This window comes from Phodopus roborovskii, unplaced genomic scaffold (assembly GCF_943737965.1).
Source record: "Phodopus roborovskii unplaced genomic scaffold, PHOROB, whole genome shotgun sequence".
NCBI lineage: Eukaryota > Metazoa > Chordata > Mammalia > Rodentia > Cricetidae > Phodopus > Phodopus roborovskii.
In genome coordinates this window covers 5,211,016-5,230,584 of record NW_026126588.1, presented here as the reverse complement: position 1 = coordinate 5,230,584, position 19,569 = coordinate 5,211,016, and the positions used below count along the sequence as shown (strand labels likewise).

Sequence of the window (19,569 nt, the reverse complement as noted above, 5' to 3'; positions counted from 1 at the left end):
TCCGAGAGCCAAGCCAGCCTCAGGCCACAGAGATCAGACAGTGGTGGTACACACCTTTAATCCCAGGACTCAGGATTAAGAGATAGATGGATCTCTGAGTCCAAGACCACCCTGGGCTACTAGGGATTGAATCAGAGCTCAAGGCTTTAATCCCAGGACTTGAGAGGTATAAAAGGTAGAGACATTCATTCTGAGAGTTAGTTTCTAGTCGTGTTGAGGAGAGCATAGCAGTCTGAGTGAATCTGAGGAGCAGTGAAGTCGGGAGCAGTCTGAGGATCCCCACTTTGGTCTGAGCTGAGGTAGAGGTAACAGCTAGTGGCCAGCTGCTTTGCTTTTCTGATCTTCAGCTTGAAGCTAGAACCTGAAGATCAGTCTCTGGGTCTTTTATTTATCATGATACAGTCCATCCCGTATCCCCTAAGGCTGGAGCATGCACACACTACTGGACTAAAGACACAGACATGATTCTGCAGGCCAGAAGTCTTTTCTGGGTTAGCCAAGTAGATACGCACTCTACACCTAGGGGATGCAAAGCCCGCACTGCCGAGTGCAGTAGGAGACGCACTAGCTTCAGCACAAAAGTCCAGCAGTTTCTTGCTATTTTGCTTCCCTCCCTGGGATTTTGTGTCCCCATACAAGCCAGCCATGCCTTTAGTACCAAGAGCATAGATAGAGGTTACTGAGTATGTGAGACAGGTGATGTGGTCCATGGATATTATGGTTACTACTCATCATGAAGAGATGTGTGAGCATTCTATGAGAGAAGAATCAACAGAGGAATGGGCACACTACTGTGGGTACTGTGGGTCATGAGGTGAGACTCCAACTAGGGAAACTAGGAAGAGAATCTTGGAGGAAAAGCACCAACGTCACTGATTGGGTAGTATGTCGAAAGCACTTGTGATGGGTATGTTTTAGAAGTTGGATGCTTTATTGATGAAACCATGTAGCTTGGTAAACATAAAACCCAGAACATCTTATAATTTCCACTAAAGCCATATGTTTAGCAAATGGGTTTATGGCTTAGCTGTCTCCTCTCTCTCTCTCTCTCTCTCTCTCTCTCTCTCTCTCAATGGAGGTTATGTCCCATGAAGTCCCAACACCCTTCAGCCCCAAATAAGCACACAGAGACATATTACTAAACTGTGGCTGATGGCCAGGGCTTCTTACTGGCTAGTTCTCTTTTAATTATTAACCCAAATCTACTAATCTATGTATTTCTACGTGGCCTTATCTTACCAGAGAATGCCTAGCATGTCCTATCTTCCTGGTCTCTACATGGAGTCTCTTCCTGGTTGCCTCTCCCTGCCTTCCTCTCCCCAGCCTCTCCTGATCTGGGAGCCCCATCTATCTTCTTCCTGGCTATTTGCCAATCGGTGTTTTAGTCATCAAACAATAAGAGAGGCATCTATACAGAAGGACATCCGCATCATCTCTTTCTCCCTGAGTTCATATGTTGTTAAGACAGCCTCTCGTGTAGCATAGACTAGTGTTGGGAACTAACTATACCTCTCGTGTAGCATAGACTAGTGTTGGGAACTAACTATATAAATAAGAGCGACCTTGAACCCCCAGTCTTTCTACACCTGCCTCCCAAGTGTTGGGATTAAGGGTTTGTGTTACTACGCCGCAGGTTATTGTTCTTTCTCTTTTGCTTATTGTTTATTTTTATGCAGGATCTCACTTCATAGTGTAGGCCAGCTTGGAACTCACTCGGGAGCCCAGGTTGGCCTTGAACTTGTGGCAGTCCTCCTGCCTCAACCTCCTGAGTGCTGGACAGGGCAAGCATGTTGGCGCAGCTTGTTACTTTCTATATAGCTTTCAACCCTCCTCATTTCGCAGGGTGGATTTTCATCCCCTCTCCCATGCCACGCTGGTACCATTGCCTGTGTTGCCTTGTTCCTGATGCTGCCTGCTGAGTCTCAGATGGGGATGCTCTCTTTTTGCTTGCCACCACTTGCCAGCAGACAGGGATTGCCAAGTACTCATTAAAACAAAAAGAAACCAACCATTGTCCTTCCCTCAGAGGTGATCTCTGAAAACACTTGGGGGTTGTGTTTAACTGGACTTTTATTTTTCTATTTATGTAGAAATTGCATATTTTAACTACAAACAAGACCATGCCACATTAATTTTTTTTAATATGCATCAGAGTATTGGGCTTATTCCTTCGGCTCTAAGGCCTGCTACTCATGACCCAGGCAGATGGCATCAACGACTCCATGACATAAGAAACAGAGACCGTGCAGCCATGTGCCAGACAGTACTTGCGCACAGCTGCTGCTGAGTAGACCGCAGGCATTTGTAGCTCACATACGTTTTTAAGTTTCATAAGCCCTTATCAAATTTGGGATTCCAGAAGTCTAAGTGGAAGGCAAAATACTTTGCTTATGGAGTTCCCGTCTAAGGTAAAAACAAAACAAATTCCAAACCAACAAGTTGAGATACAAGAAAATCCAGATGCCTGTGCTGCTTTCATTAGAACACTGTTGATCTTTCCGGAAACAGGCAGCAGGCTTCTTCCTGGTCTCCAGGGCTGTCATTGAAGTTTTGTCTTGTTTTTAAGTTTCTTGTGTGGTGTGTGTATCCATTTATGTCTGTAAATGCAGTTACACGTATACTACTGTGAGTGTGTGGAGGCTGAAGGACAGTCTTGGGTGTGGCTCCTTGCCTTCCTCTTGGTTTGTGAGAGGGCCTCTTGCTCACCTCTGCCTATGCTAGGCTGACTGGCCTTCAGGCTTCTGGAGATTCTTCTGTCTCCTCCAATCAGGCAGGAGGGCGGCTGCGGTCACACGCACTAGCACGTCCAGCCTTATGTAGGTTCTGGGGACCTGAACTCACGTCTTCACACTTGCACAGCAGGACTTTACCCATTGAGCCATCTTCTGAGCCCCTCCTTGGTGGTGTATGTCTGTGACACCTTTAATCCTAGCACTTGCAAGGTAGAGGCAAGAGTTCAAGGTCATCTTGGGTCACACAGCAGAGTTCCTGGTCAGCCTGGGTACACAAGACTCTTTACCTCCCACCCTCGACAAAATGATGTGTTAAAATACTCTCATTTCTCTAGCCATTTGTCCCAAGGGCACAGGTCAGTTTCAGAAAGGAGCTCTGACAGACAGGACTTCAGGGCCGCCTCACTGTCACCCCTATGGGCCTCCATCATGCCATCGGGGAATTCTGTGCTTCCCAGCGGAACAGTCCATTCCTTGTTCATGTTCCGTGTAACCAGAGCATCGTGCCAGGAGCACACCTGCCTGCTCTGCCATCCTCCACCGGAAGCAAGCTTTCCAAAGTGCGTTCTTCCCGTGTGTCTCCCACGAACTGATGCTGCAGTTTGGGGGCTATCAAGGAAGTCTTTGAGCCCTCAAGGACAGCACGGGCAGTGGACAGCTGCCCCCTCACAGCTGTCCATCACTCCTGTCTTAAGCTTGGTGGCTAGGGGCACTGGGGCAGCCAGCGGATTACTACGTGGGGTCTGGTTTATGGGACATTAAAAGTCCTCTCTACCATTCATACACCTGCACACCTAGGACTCAGGAGACTGAGATAGGAGAGGTACAAGGCCAGCCCGTGTGGCACAATCTCAAAACAAAACACATGCCTGCTTTCCCGTTTTCTCTAAAACATCTTTTCTCCGGTGCCAGGAGATTTTTTTTTCCTTTGAAGAAAATTTCTGGAAGCTTTAAAGTAGTACCTCTAGATGTCCAAGGTTAAGACTAAAGTGGGTTTTTTAAAGTTAGTGTGTGTGTGTGTGTGAGTGTGTGTGTGTGTGTGAGTGTGTGTGTGAGTGTGAGTGTGTGTGTGAGTATGTGTGTGAGTGTGTGTGTGTGAGTGTGTGTGAGAGTGTGTGAGTGTGAGTGTGTGTGTGAGAGTGTGAGTGTGTGTGTGAGAGTGTGTGAGTGTGAGTGTGTGTGTGAGAGTGTGAGTATGTGTGTGAGTGTGAGTGAGTGTGTGAGTGTATGTGTGTGAGTGTGTGAGTGTGTGTGTGTGAGTGTGTGTGTGTGTGTGTGTGAGAGTGTGTGAGTGTGTGTGAGTGTGAGTGTGTGTATGAGAGTGTGTGTGAGTGTGAGTGTGTGTATGAGAGTGTGTGTGAGTGTGAGTATGTGTGTGAGTATGTGTGTGAGTGTGTGAGTGTGTGTGTGTGAGTGTGTGTGTGTGTGTGTAAGCCAGAGGTGAACCTCAGGTGCGTACCTCTATTACTATCTACATTTTATTTTTCTTGAGACAGCTTCCCACAAATTGCATTCACTGATTGGCTACACTGACTGATCAGAGTTTATCAGGCTTACATATCCCAGACCATGGTCCATCAAGGGAAGCCAAGGCAGGAACTCAAGACAGGAACTGATGCAGAGGCCATGGCAGAACGCTCACTGCTTAATGGCTTGCTTCTCATGGCTTGCTCAGACTGCTTTCTTACAGAACCCAGGACCAACTGTCCATGAGTGGCACCACCCACAGCAGGCTGAATGAGCCCTCCCATATCATTAATGAAGACAAGTACCCCACAGACTTAACTATGGGTCAGTGTTATGGAGGCATTTTCTCAAGATGCTCTCTTCCTAGCTATGTCTAGGTTCTTGTCAAGTCGATAAAACACCAACCAGCACAATCCCATGCTTTTATGTAGTTGCCTAGGATCCAAACTCTGGTCTTCATGCTTACAGGGCAGGCACACCACCCGCTGAGCATACCTACCAGCCTTGATGTAGAGGAATTCTTAAAAATGGAATTCTTCACACAGTGGCAGCATTGTAACCAGTTAGATTTATTCAAGGTGCAATTATTACTAGTTGGAACAATTTCCCTAAAACTGGGTAAATGAACAATACATGAGAAAAAAATGAATATAGAAAATATGAGTGAACTAGTCATGCTTTATTGAAAGAATTGGTGCCTTGAGGATAAAATTAGAGGTCCAATGTGATGGGGGAAACTATGTAACAAACAAATGATACTGTTGTCCCTTTGCAAAAGTTTCCAAACACTGTTGGGGGACAGGGAGGGTTGGCTGTGTCAGATGCTAAGGCGGCCTGTGCCTCAGAGTACTGGGATTAAACGCATGAGCCACCCACACCCCAAAGAACCGTTTGTTAATAAGATGTTTGCACAATATTACTTTTACTACCCCAATTCTAATAGTCTATCACTTTATCAAGTCATTGATTTAGGAAATATTTCTCCAATACCAGCAGCCTCTAGAGGCCAACTATTTAGAACTGACCTCTGCTTTCAAGAAACTTCGTGTGGTAGGACACATACTTACAACACTCAGTAGTGTGACTTACATCAAAACCAACCACAATGGGGCATTGCAGCCACAGTAGAAACTGTTACAGAAACATTATCGAGAGCCCACTAGCTGCCGTTAGTCAATGGTACAAGACATGCCTTTGGGCATAATGATGTTGAGGACACATTTGTTATAATTATTATGATTGTGGTGCTTTATAACGAAATGGCACTGTAGTAAAATGAGAGAAAATCATATTGAACTATCTCGAAATGTTATATCTATGCTCTGTCATCCATCAGCATAAAGGATTCTGCTAATTCAGTAAATATCTGAACATCAGCTTCAAAAAAAAATGTATTTTTCATTGCTAACCAACATCTTTGGGACCTCACTGAGTGGCAGCCACTTAAATCCTCTTCCGTACCATTCATTGCATGGTTTTCCTTTTCTTCTCTTTTAACTGTCTGCTCTGAAGAACATTAAACGGAAGCCGCTGCTCAGCTCCCAAGATGGTGCCACTCAAACTGCATGCACTCGTCTGCCTCTTCTGCTGCCTCCCGTGGGTGCAGCCTTTTCACTGGCAAGACCCCCTTCCTTTTGACTTTAGGTCGTCAGGTAAGAGACCTCAAACTCCAAGTGCTGCCGCATGTGTTGATGTGTGAGCAAGTCCTTTTAAGAAGAGTTCATTCAGGGGCTGGGGAGATGGTCCAGGTGGTAAAGAGCCTATTGGGAAAGCTCGAGAACCTGAGTTTGATTCCCCAACACTGATGTAAGGAGTTGTTAGTTTTGTGGGGGGTGGGCAGAGACAGGGGGATTTCTGAAACTTATTAGCAGACAACCCTAGATGACTTGATGAACTCTAGGTTCAGTAAGGGATCCTGCCTCCAAAAAGCAAATATGGAGGGTGATCATAAAAGACACTGTTCATGTATACATATATGCATGTATACCTGACCAAGCATTTGTGCATGCACATGCTAACAAGGGCTCACACACACACGCGCGCACACACACACACACACACACACACACACACACACACACACACACGAGCATGCACTCAGCCATGCAGATATATTCAGGGAAATACTCATTCTGGGGTAGGAAGAGGCCTTACTCTTTTCTCTTTATGAACCAAACTGAATAAGCATGTGTTTTCTTGTCAGCTTGCTATGAGCATGGAAAATGCCTGAGACACCTCCCCCTCCCCCTCTCACTTCCCCTACTCAACCTCGGCCAGGTGCAGGAGCACACTTGCCTTGCCATTTGCAAGGAAGTCTCCAACCCTGGTTGTGTCTTGACAAACAAGCTTGGGCTGGGGGGGGGGGGGGTGGAGAGAAGTGTGAGAAAATAACAATCTGGACCCCTGAGATCCAAAGGGGGCATGGCTGTTTCTACCTAAGTGTTGAGGAGAAGCAGAGGCAAGTAGATGCCTGGAACTTCAGAAGAGAACGGACAGGGTTGCTTTCTCTCTTCAGCTGTGTTAAGGGGGGATAAAAGAAGAGGAAGATTTAGACCATACTAGGAAGAGTAGCTAGGGGACAGGTACATCTCATGTTACCAAGAAGGGCGGACCTTGCAAGGACATTGCTTCTGGTGCATCGTGAATGCCGCTTTATCTCAAAGAACTGTGATACAAATGTGTCTCAACCTGTGAAGAGCACAGCAGGAGGTGGCTAGAGAATGATGTCACAATGTCTACACCCACAGATCTGTATACCTGAATACTCTGGGTCTAATTGCCTCTGCTGGTTGGACAACTCTTTCCACGGCATCTACAAAAGGGATTGCATAACTCGGTGTCATCCAAATAAACTTTGCCCTACTTAGTAATTGGGGAAGTGGGTGAATCGATAGGAAAAGGACTGTGCCTTATATTGGTATCTGCACAGGTAATTGAATAATATCTCAGAGGTTCATTCATCCCTCAACACTTCCCAGGAAGTAAGTGCACTTAGTGTGACTAAGGTACGGAGGTTATCATCAGGGAACCTGGGATCTACTTGAAATGAAGTTAATTTTTCCAAGTATCAGTTTTAAGGAACGAAAACAGGTCACATGCTGGGCAAATTATTATCCAAGGTACATTTTAAGGCATTCACTCTAATCGGTGCAGGCTGAGACTTTTAAGACATATTTTCTACCCTCTTATCTTTAAGCATGACTAGAAATCTATTCCTAAGGACATGGTTATTAGTTATTCATGTCCCTGGGACTTGTGTTAACCCAATGCCATACTCATTCTACATGCTCAGAAGTGGACTCATGAATGCCTTTAAAATTATAATTAATAGATTAAAACAATAGAAGGTTAATTTCCTGTTAAAGGTATACACAGAAAATATAGCTATTTGTGTTATGATTTACATGTGCATGTGTGTTTATAAGTACACGTGTGCCTGTGAGTGTCCACATCTGTCTACCTAGGCAGAAGCCAGAGGAGAATGTCCTGTCCTGTCACTTTCCACCTTATTCCTTTGAGGCAGGGTCTCACACTGAACCTGAAACCAGGCTGACAGCCAGCAAGCTCCAAATATCTTCCTGTCTCTGCCTACCACAGGACTGGGGGTTTGGGTCCCAGAAGCCACGCCTAATTTTTATGGGGTGCTACAGATTTAAACCCAGGTAATCGTGCTTGTGAAGCCGCCCCTCTTACACATTAAACCGTCTCCCCAAACCCTTCTTTTGGTTGTTTGAGACAGCTTTATGTGGCCCAGGCTGAGCCTTATGTAGCAAATGCTGGCCCTGAATTATTTATCCTGCTTGCTCCTCAAGCACTCTGTGTTTGTGTGCTGTCATGGGCTAGAGATACGTCACGTGCCGATGAAGGTCAGTGATATTATAAAGAAAATACAGCTTTTCTAGAATGGATACCTCTCAAGACTCAGGAATATTTGACTAGCAAAAATATACACTAAGGAGCATACTATAGGTCCAGAGTTCCTATTCAAATAAAGTTGGAGAGGATTAGGGAAAGATTAATTCTGGTCCAAAGCTATAGCATCCAAGATGAGATTGTTCTGACATCACTTTCTCCTCCTCCTCCTTCTCCTCCTCTTTTATGATGATACCAGATAGGTGGAGATTCAAACTCATGTGATGTGCAAGCTGTAAGGAACTCAGTCTTTTCTGTATGCAGTGTAGTACCTGGGACTCCTAGATTCTGGGGAGCCTAAAGGAGAGTTTTTCTAGAACCGCTGGTTATTTGAAGAGGTTCCCATGGTTTCAGTGGAATTAAGATCTTAGTTGTGGGCTGCTAGGTAAGGTCTCCAAAGTCGCTAAGAGTCCTCTGGGTGCCTCACTGAACTGTGAGAGTCAGTGGCCTCCCCACTGGTCTATCCCCACCATGGCTGCCTATGCATGGGGACACATCGGTGCACCAGCTCCTCATCACAGAAAGAATGGCAGGACGTATCTCCTACCTTGTGACTCTAGACTTGTCGCCTCCAAGTTACACCAAGTCTGACTTTACAGACAACCTGACATGGGAGAGGAAGAACCTTTTGTAATTCTAAAGAAGCCCCAGATAGTTCACTAATAAGGAGGCAAAACGAAAAAAAAAAAAAAAATCTTCGGAGAAATGCCCCAAATTTTGAATGTGTCTTAAAGGAGAGTGGAAACCCTAGTGTAGATCTCCTAAATCCGTCCAAGACTCCCATCCTTTGACTCATGAGAGGTAACCAGCTCTGCTGAAGGGACGAGGTGACAGCGGCCGCTGACCTCCAGTGACATGCTACAGTCAGTGTTAGGCATGGGTTGATACACTCATTTTATCGGCACAGCTGTCCTGCAGCTGGTTAAGGGCCTTGATCTCCCTCTTTACCGATGGGCAGCAGAGAGATGAGTTAAATTGCTTAGGCCAGAGCGCCATAGTTGCTATGTGAAACAGGGCTGCTTGGATCTAATACTGGGCTTCACTCTACCCTCTGTCTTTCTTGAAATCTCCTCCTATCGTAGCTGTATGGGTGTGGCAGGCCAAGAGATCTGGATGGTGACACAGCATTTCTTTGAGTCAGTCTACTTTGGATCTTTTTGATTCAACTGATTTGGAGCGAGGACTGGGATGTGCGTTTCGAAGCTCTGGGTGATCCCCATGATGCTGGCCTGAGGATCACCTTGGCGTAGGAGGTCTTGTGTATCGAAAGCCTCCATCAACGGCTGCTGCCTCACATATGAGTCATCGGTGGAGGGTGTGAATAAGATTAGTGCTGAGTCAAAGCCTTGCTGAGCAATGCTGCAGGATAACAAGGCGGTGCCACACTTCACATAGCTCTGGGTGTTTGGCAGAGCCGGAGCAGTGCGAACCACAGAGTATATATAGCAGAGGAATAAGCTAGCAGTTCAGTAAAGTGGATGTTGGAGGCAAGCTCAGTGTGTAAAGGAAAATAGGAGGCTGGATTTGTTGTTATTTGAATCCAACATCTATTTTTAAAAATTTATTATATTTGATGTATGAGTGTTCCGCAAGTATGTATACCTGTATGCCAGAAGAGGCTGCCAGATCCTATTATAGATGGTTATAAGCCACCATGTGCTTGCTGGGGATTGAACTTAGGACCTCTGGAGGAGCAGCCAGTTGCTCTTAACCTCTGAGCCATCTCTCCAGACCATGAACCCAACATCTAGAAGTAAAACATGGATTTGATTGTGGTTTAGAAGGGAGGGCAGTTGCAGGTGTATGGAAGGGCTTGGGCAAGAGAGAGAAAAGGAAATTCAGGAGTGGGTGAGTCAAAGAACTAATATGATGGGCTTGAATGAAGGACAAGAGGGGTTGGTGGTGTTTCATCTTAGTTCTCCTCCTTCCCACAAAATTTTACCGGACCTCGTTCACTGTATTTAGACTAGCGAGCAGGACCAGAGCAACAGCTAGTATGTGTCACTCTGTCACATAATATTCACACATAAGGAATCCTTGATCCTGAGGAAGAAATGATTGTGTCTGGGATCAGGGGATAATTCAGATTATGTAAAGATTTGATTGACTTGAAGGATTCTGGCCTGGAAGTCACAAGATAGAGAATTCTGGGGTTCAGGTGAAGCTGGGCAGTTGCAGGGTGAGAAGAGGGACTTGGGCGATGGCTGTGTAGTCTCTTCTCAGGCCATTGGCATTGCTATTGCTATGGAAAGATGTCAGGTCCAGATGTATAGGAGCGTACACATTCGGGGCATAGTGGCACATGCCTTTAATTCCAGCACTGGGGAGGCAGAGTCAGGCAGGTATTTGTGAGTTTGAGGCCAGCTTGGTCTACAGAGTGAGTTTCAGGACAGCCAGGGTTACACCGGTTACAGGGTTACAGAGAGACCCTGTCTGCACACACACACACACACACACACATACACACACACACACACACACACACACAGAGTACAAACACTAATCACCTACATCCATCTTTTTATTCCCGAAAGTGCCATTCATGGTTTGTACAAAGCAGGCCCTTGGGTAGCGTGAGAAATGAGAGGGTGCTTGGGAATGAGCCAGTCACTAATGTTCCTGTCACACAAGTATGAAGATCAGAGCTCAGACAGCACCCATGTAAAATCTGGGCATATGTCTATAATTCCCAGTGCTTCGGAGGTAGGAACAGCTGAATTTGTGGCACTCATAGGCCTGTTACCTTATTCCATCAGTAAGCTTCAGCTTCCGTGAGGAGTCTCTCTCTCTCTCTCCCCCCCCCCCACACACACGGACAGAAACTATGAACACAGAACTCCTAGCACAGTAAAGTCTGAGGTAGACTGGGTTGCTGCTATGTGTTTACGTTACATGAACCTATTTTTCAGCGTGGCTCCAAAAGATACAAGCAGTGATGTCCGCGGCCAGCTCTGGCCATAGTAAAATCCCCAAAGGAAATGGACCCTACCCAGTTGGTTGTACAGACCTGATGTTCGGTTATGCTAATGAGGTAATGTCTTAGTTTGCCTTAAGTCCTGAGGACTTGCCCTTGCTCTCTAGCACAGGTGGGGCCTTGATCCTGCAGTCACCTGAGGATGACTCATTGGCTGCTCCCCATTGCAACATTTTTTCCCTACTTATGTCATTCTTCAGTAATTTATGGCCTCCCGGTTAATTTACTGATAAATCTTATCTTTGCTCAGATTTTTCTTCCAGTCAAAGCATGGTTATTTTCTTTTCCTCTTTTGTGGTTACCTTCAGTGTGGTGATATGTTATTTATGACTTACTAAAGCTTGCCTGAGGATTCAGAAAGCAAAGTCAGCCTCAAGCTACAGAGATTAGGCAGTGGTGATATAAATATTTATTTAATCACAGCAGCCAGAAGCCAGGAGGTGGTGGTACACTTTTAATCCTAGAACTCAGGATTAAGAGGTAGGCAGATCTCTGTGAATCCAAGGCCACCCATATCTACATAAGATTGATCCAGTCCTAAAGAGAAACAGTTCACACAAAAGATGATCTCAGCACTTGGGATCACACTCCTTTTATCCCAGGACTCATGGGTTGTACTCAAGATAGGAACAGGGTCTCGGAGCTGGTGTTCATTCTCCAGCCACAAGGAGGCAGGAAGACTTTGAAGTCTTAGGATTCTCCAGTCATACTGAGGAGAGAGAGGCAAAGGTCTCAGGTTTGGTGGAGCCAGGATCGCCTTTTGGTCTGAGTAAGAGCTAGTGACCACCTGCTTTGCTTTTCTACTTTTCAGCTTGAGGTTTGAGCCCCAATATCAGCCACTGTGTCATTTATAATTCTGTGCCATGCTTCAAGGACTTGAACACTTTCCTGGGGCTCTTAAGGGAAGACAGGGATTTGGACCCTGACAATACAAAGATTCAAAGCACTGCATTTGGGCTCTGTTTGACTGAGAGTATGTGTCTTTCTGTTCCCACTAGAGTGTCTTCTTGCGATTGTATTACCCAGCTCAAGATCAAGATCACCTTAACACAATTTGGATCCCAAACAAAGAATATTTTTTTGGCCTTAGTAAATTTCTTGGAACACCTCAATTTATAGGCAACATTTTGAACTTCTTCTATGGTAAGATTTCTATTGGTCCTGTGTGTGTGTGTGTGTGTGTGTGTGTGTGTGTGTGTGTGTATAAGAAACAAAAGTTATAAGTAGTAAGACTAAGGTTGATTTTCTCCTAAGATGGCAAGGATGGGATTTCTTTCCTTTAACAATGTGTGTGTGTGTGTGTGTTGTGTGTTGTGTGTTCTTCTGCACATGAGTATTCATTCACATACGAAGGCCAGAGGACAACTTGTGTTATTTCTCAGAAACTCAGTCTACCATCTGTGAGACAGGAGACCTCTGTAGTCTGGGGCTCACCAGTTGGGCTAGACTGGCATATCAGCGTGCTCCAGGGACCCTCCTTCCCAGCCTCTGAAGAACCAGGATTACAGCCGTGTGGCTGGTGTTTTTATACCACCATATGCAAGGCAGACACTTTAACAGTTGAGTGATCTTCCTAGACAGGAAGACAGGGGTTTCCTAGGGAGTAGGCAACACCAAGAGAAGCAAGGAGTCTTTATCCTTTTAAGCATCCTGGTTGGGATGGGATGGGGATGGAATGGAGTGGGATAGAATGGAATGGGGATGAGGATGTCATATTCGCCTTAACATCTTCTTATGCGTGATCCTCAGTTTCCCTTCTTACATCCTGTGGTGGTAACCACAGTGTGGCCAGAGCAGCAAATTGTCTGGTGGGACCATTGCCTGTGTGCATTTTGTGTCAGAAGAAAATAGAAAAATAGCAGCCAAGCCCACTTATCATAGTAAGGTATCTCAGTTCGTGCCCATCCCCCACCCCAAAGGACCCGCTCCTCCCTTACAGTCATCATTTACTATGTCTGCATTGTACCAAGGGAGACAGAAGTTCCTAATATTTGTTAGATCAGGTGTAAGTTTGAGCCTATGTTAATTACGCCTTCAAGTTTATCCTCCAAAATGTTCAGGTTTGGGAATTCCCTTTAAGCTTCTCTTCAGGTTTCCATAGAAATTGCTCTAAAGTAGGAAAATACCCTAAACTAGAAAATGCTGCTGCATAGCATGGAGTAATTTATAAGCCACTTCCATAGAAACCACCACATTCAGTCTTCATGACCACATCTTTGTTTTATGATAAGAAAATGGCATTCAAATGACCATGGCAGTGATGACGAAAACAGAGAAACAGATGTGAAGGAGGGTGACGTTTCCCAGCTTTGGGCTTCTTACGGTGCTTTATATATATAAAGGGATACGTTATATAAATAAAACCTAATACGTTATATAAATAAAACCTAATTAGTGTTTAAGATCATAATCACCCCCACCATCTTGCCGAGGACCATGCCCATGGTCAATAACTAGTCAGCAGCTGTCCCATGAAAACCCCCCTCTCGTGTGTGAATCCACCATCTCTTCATCCTCTGCTGGACTGTGATGCTTCCTGACAGTAGACTCTGGTTTTCAGGTCCCAGCTATCAGTACACTATCTAAGATTTCCAAGATGGTTGGTTAGTTTTAAATTAAATGTTCAGCATTGTCTCACAACCTCAAAACAGAAACAAGCAGCGTCCTTCTAGAATAAGCCTGTAAATAGGAAAATCTGTCCTCGTGAGGCGTAGCAGTGAGAACTGACTGGTAAAGGATGCATTCACAAGGGAAGGCAGGCTGGAGGCTCTGGTTGGTGAGTATCTAGTATCTGGCTTTTAAAATGAGTGTCCTGATTTGTAAAATCATAGTTAAGACTCCATGGGTTGGGGGTTTGTGCCAAGACGGTGTAAATTCATTAGCAGCAGTAAGCCAGAGGAAACTTTGATTTACCTCCCACTATTGTCTAGGTTCAATGACAACGCCTGCAAGCTGGAATTCTCCTGTCAGGACTGGTGAAAAATATCCACTAATTGTCTTTTCTCATGGTCTTGGAGCCTTCAGGTAATGCCTGGGAGACCAGACAGCTTTAGTTCCAAGCCATCACTGACTAGATTTATTTCTTTAAAAAAAAATCAGATTTCAGAGTGTAATGTTGTCCCATGCTGGACACTTGGGGTCCCCTAAGTGGGACTGTGGGACTGACAGAAAGTTGGGCGTCTAGAACACTATTATTTCGGCTGCAGTAGTGATTGGCAAACGGGAAGTCACGAACCAAATCTAGCTAGCCACCTATATGAAAGCTGTCTCGGAGCAGAGCTTCAGGCATCCAGCTTTCCCATTGTCCGTGGCTGCTACAGCAGAGTTGAGATGTCTTTCTCATAAAGCTGGAAGCAGCTCCTCTGACCTGCAGCAGGCAGGGCTCCAAGTCTACACAGTAGACCACACCCCTTCCCGCGTCTGCAACAGTGGAAAACACAGTTCCTAGACAGCCCTCCTGTATTTCCACGGACAGCGACTACAGAACATGCGATGTGAGAAAGAGATCTTACAGAATGGAGACATAGAAGAGTGTAAATGTGACCGTTCATAGTTATTAACTGTCTTCTCTCAGTTTGATCATTTCTGGAACACTGCTTTAAGTAGTGTTGCACTGCTTTAAGTAGGTTCAAGGCGCTGAAGATACATGCACTCGCCTGACCTTGGTGATGGCCAACTTTCACAGAGAAGGAGCCATAGCTGTGAAGATGACTCCGGGCTAGGAAGTGCTGGAAGCTGGAGTACAGTCCTATGAATTACCCTATGTGCATTTCCTTGTCATAAGTTTCTGGAGCTGTGGAGAAGGGTCAATAGTTATATAAGCACTTACTGCTCTTGCAGAGAACCCAAGCTCTCAGTGCCCATATCAGGTAGCAGCTCTCAACTACCTATGACACAAGGGATACGATGGATACAGTGCCTTCTTCTGGCCTCCATGTGCACATGCACACACATGCACATACACATCTACACATAAGTAACAATGTTTAAGTCTTTAAAAAGAGAAAACCTTACTTCCTCTACCCTAAATGTATGCCTTTGTTCTTAGCTCTATTTCACAAGTGATTACAACATTGAGTGTCTAAATATCAGGTAGCTAATAAATGACAAAGATTCAGTAACTTCACGCTCAAGTTCAGATCGCTTTACCCCTGAGCTGTGTCCTTAGCTCATGAGAATGGCTCCTCCCTATGGCTCCTCGTTTGCCTTTGATAATGAAGGTATTTTTGCGTGTCACCAGAAAGTGGACAATCAGCTACTTTTCTGAGCACTTCCTAAGAGGAAAGGGAAGTCAATAGATGAGAAGAAAATTGAGTCAAGGATGAAGCTAATAAGCCAGCCTGGTAAGGAATGAAAGATCATAGTTAAATCTATGTGTGTTGTAGACATGGGTCAGGTCTGAGAGTCATTATCTGTAATAACTGGAACATTAACTCTGAGCTTCATTAATTCAGAATTCTTGACATTTTTAGACCCAATAATTGCTTGCTTCAGAGGCCCTATGCTATGTACTAGGATGCTTAGCAGTGTCCATCTGGTCACTATATGCCAATTAGTGTCCTAATAAAGGAGGACATAAAACACCTCCAGACACCACCACCTGCCTCCTGAGGGTAAGCTCTTTGAGGATCAGAGCTGGCCAATATCCCAATTCAGGATGTATTGGGATCTGTGTTCCTCTTTTTCTTAGTGGACTAGGGTTTGTAATTAAGGTTGGTAAATGCAATGCTTCCACTTTTTGTTTTCCAGAACTATTTATTCTGCTATTGGCATTGGCCTGGCATCTTATGGGTTCATAGTTGCTGCTGTGGAGCACAGGTATGGTCCTGTGTATGTCAAATACAGAAAAAAAAATACCATGTTAACATCCCTAAGTGTACCTATAACTGGTCCTATCAGCTCATAAAATTTTACACGAGAGAACAAAAAGAGAATGAACTACATTGTCAAGACTTTCAAAAGAGTTCGTTCCCTGAGATCAATAAAGGTCTGCCATGGGCTAGGCTGCAGCATTTCAGACACTATCTCCATCCTTTAGAACTTGTGGCAGTCCTACGCCATGATTGTTTTATTCATTTCACACGAGATAGAGGTACTACAGGTAATTTACCCAAAGTACCTAAAGCTATTAGTTGACAATGCTGGAATTTGATTTTAAAGTTTTTGTGTTGTGTTGTATTATTTTTGCGGTACAGGGAGTTGGAAACAGGACGTTGTGTGTATCAGGCAAACATTTTAGCACTGAGCTGTGCCCCCAGCTCACAAGAATGGCTTTTCCACACGTTCCCAATGTTGCTTTCTAGGACTGTGATAATGGAGGGGTGATTTGCAAGTCCCTAGACAATGGGCGGTTAGATCCTCGTCCAAGCACTCCCTTGGAGTCCTCTTTTATTTGAGGAAGGAGAAGGTAGAGCAGAAGAGGCAAGGGAAGCCGGCAGATGAGAGGAAAATGGACCGGGGATGGAGCTGGGGAAGACAGATGAATGGGGTGTGATCAAATCTGTGTGTGTTGTAGAGATGGATCGGCATCAGCAACTTACTATTTTGAGGACCAGGCGGCTGCAAAGGTGGAAAACAGGACTTGGCTCTACCTGAAAAGGCTAAAACAAGAGGAGGCAGAGAGAGTTCGGAAAGAGCAGGTACATTTCAGTGAGGAGTAGAGGTGATGCGGTCTTCAAAGCCTGAAGAAGACATTCGTTAATGCTAACTGTCCTCCCCCTTACTTAAAGGTCTGTCGGAAGGCTCTCCCAATGGAGAAAACTCCTTTTATTGAAATGTCTATTTCACAGAAAAACAAACAAAATTGCCCTGGGAAATGACAATGACATTCAGAATTCTCTTTCTGAGCCCGGCAGTGGTGGCACACATCTTTAATCCCAGCACTCGGGTGGCAGAGGCAGGCGGATCTCTGTGAGTTGGAGTCCAGCCTGCTCTACAAGAGCTAGTTCCAGGACAGCCTCCAAAGCCACAGAGAAACCTTGTTTCGAAAAACAAAAACAAAAACAGAATTTTCTTCTGTTAAAGTATATAGTTTTTTTTATCTCAAAATTGATATTAAAAAAAAAAAGACTAGATCTTCAACCCTAGATGTATCTTTGAAAAGGTTTCAGGGAAGTTGCATACAATGGTCTAAATGTATAGGTCTTGCCCAGAACTCAGGAGGCAGAAGCAGGCAGACCTCTGTGGGTTTGAGATCAGCTTGATCTACACAGAGAATTCCAGGTCATCCAAAGCTACATAATGACACCTGTACAGGCCTTAAAATCCACTTATGTGCGAATGCCAGCCCCATCTCTTGACAGTGGAAAGACCCTGACCAAGTAAACCTTGTGCTTTGATATGTTACAAAATAGTGAATGACAGTATGGCCATTGGAATCATTAGTTGAGATAAAGTACATTGCCTGCTTTTTTATATTGGGGGTGATAGATGTATCATGCTATTTAGACCCACACACATTTCATTGAAGTAGGCTACATCACTACAGAAGTTTCCTTTCCAGGAAGCCCAGAAAGCTACAAGATTGACACAGTCTCTTCCTGAGGTTGTACAGGTAGGAAGCAGCTGATTGTTCTCCTGCTGGGGGGAGATAGCTTTTGTGAGTCACCATACACGCGACCCTGATCATCTTACCAGTTCACCAAGCTAAGTGTGGGACTTGGTGGCATTGTTTCTTTGGTCTGTTGGCATCCTCTCCGGGATGAACTGACTTTATTCACATGTCCCCACCATTACTATACAATAGTTAGAAACCCAGACAAGTCACACATCAGGCAAGCAAGAGGTGAGCGCTGAGCCTAGCTGAAGCCAGTACCCCAGTCATGGTCCCAGCTTGTATTCCTGTGGTTTTTTCACTGAGGTGTTTGCAGTATGTAACCTAACCGATCTCCCACAGGCAATGCTACGCAAATGTTAAGGTGCTACAATATCTTGTATTATCATTCATTTGCTCCTAATTATTGTTTTAGGTACGGCAAAGAGCAAAACAGTGTTCCCAGGCTCTCAGTGCAATTCTTGACATTGGACGTGGAAGCCCGAAAGAGAACATGCTAGGTTCTGATTTTGACCAGAAACAGCTGGAGGTGAGCATTTAGCAGAGCTCTTTCTTCACTGGACTGTGATATTGGGTTATTCTTTGTTGCCTGTTTTCCTGCTACATCACAAGGTATAGGATAAGAAACTTTGCCATGGATGGCTGGGATTGTCAACTTGACCCAATCTGGAATCACCTAGCGAGAGAGAGACTCAATGAGGGATGGTCTACGTTGGGTTTGCCTGTGGGTATTTGTTGTAGGGGACTGTTGTAAGTAAACTGATGTAAGAAGCCTGCTGTGGGCTGTTTTGAGCACTTTCCCTGCCAGCCTGGTCCCAGAGCTGAGTCCGTCCCAAAATAACACACAGAGACACTGTATTAAATGATGAAACTGTTGGCCCGTTACTAGCATTTCTTACTGGCTAGCTCTGTCTTAAATATTAACCTATAATCAATAATATATGTATTTCTACATGGTCTTATCTTACCGAGAATGCCAGACTCTCGTCCTCTCTTCCCGAGATCACATTGCATTGCGACTCTACTATGTTTCCCAGAATCCTCCACCTCTCCTAGTCCCACTTATCTAACTGTTCTATAGGCCATCAGTCTTTTAGTCATTAACCAATAAGAGAAACATATTTACAGAATGACATCTCCCATCAGTGGACAGCACTAACCCCAGGCTGGGAGTCCTGAACTGTGTAAGAGTGAAGAAAACCACCCGGTGGTAGCATACACCTTTAATCCCATCACTTGGGAGGCAGAGGCAGGTGGACCTCTGAGTTCAAGGTTTACAAGTGAGTTCCAGGACGGCCATGACTATTTCACAGAGAAAGCCTATCTCATAAAAACTGAAAGAAAAAAAACTGTGGATAAATAAATCCACCCGAGCCCAAGCAAACAAGTAAGCTAGAGAGCAAGTAAAAAGTAAACCACGCATACATTCATTTCCCTCTGCCCTTGACTGTTGTATAGTTTTAAATTCCTGCCATCTTGACTTTCATACCATTGTGGACTATAACATGGAATTGTGAGCTAAAATAAGCCCTTTCTCATCTAAGTCCCCCTGCCCCAGGATGTTTTATCACAACAGAAATAAAATTAGACCAGAGGTGTGGGTGTGTGTGTGTGCGTGCGCGTGCGTGTGTGCGTGTGTGATTAAAACGCATGTGACCGTGTGTATATATGTGTGTTCTATGTTATGTCATCAAGGTGCTTAGCCAGACCTGAAGTGAATAACAATTGCGTGACAAACAGAATTACTGGATGTAGTCCTCTAATGCCAGATGAGATAGTAACTCACTGCCCTGCTTTTTTTCACCCAGGGTGCTATCGATGAGGATAAAATAGCTATGATTGGACATTCTTTTGGAGGAGCAACAGTCATCCACACCCTTAGTGAAGATCAGAGATTCAAGTAAGAGAATGAGACAAAGCAAGACAACCAA

At 44.8% G+C, this 19,569-nt stretch overlaps 1 protein-coding gene across 1 annotated transcript in view; it reads left to right on the top strand.

The window, feature by feature from the left end:
- Pla2g7 (phospholipase A2 group VII) overlaps positions 1-19,569 on the top strand; it is a 34,990-nt gene that overhangs the window by 10,868 nt on the left and 4,553 nt on the right. The window contains exons 2-9 of the mRNA XM_051204407.1: positions 5,712-5,851; positions 11,021-11,142; positions 12,084-12,228; positions 14,016-14,109; positions 15,835-15,903; positions 16,601-16,724; positions 18,054-18,167; positions 19,447-19,538. Of these exons, the coding sequence (XP_051060364.1) occupies positions 5,746-5,851; positions 11,021-11,142; positions 12,084-12,228; positions 14,016-14,109; positions 15,835-15,903; positions 16,601-16,724; positions 18,054-18,167; positions 19,447-19,538 (866 nt within the window). The 5' untranslated portion in view covers positions 5,712-5,745. The remainder of the gene's footprint in view (positions 1-5,711; positions 5,852-11,020; positions 11,143-12,083; positions 12,229-14,015; positions 14,110-15,834; positions 15,904-16,600; positions 16,725-18,053; positions 18,168-19,446; positions 19,539-19,569) is intronic.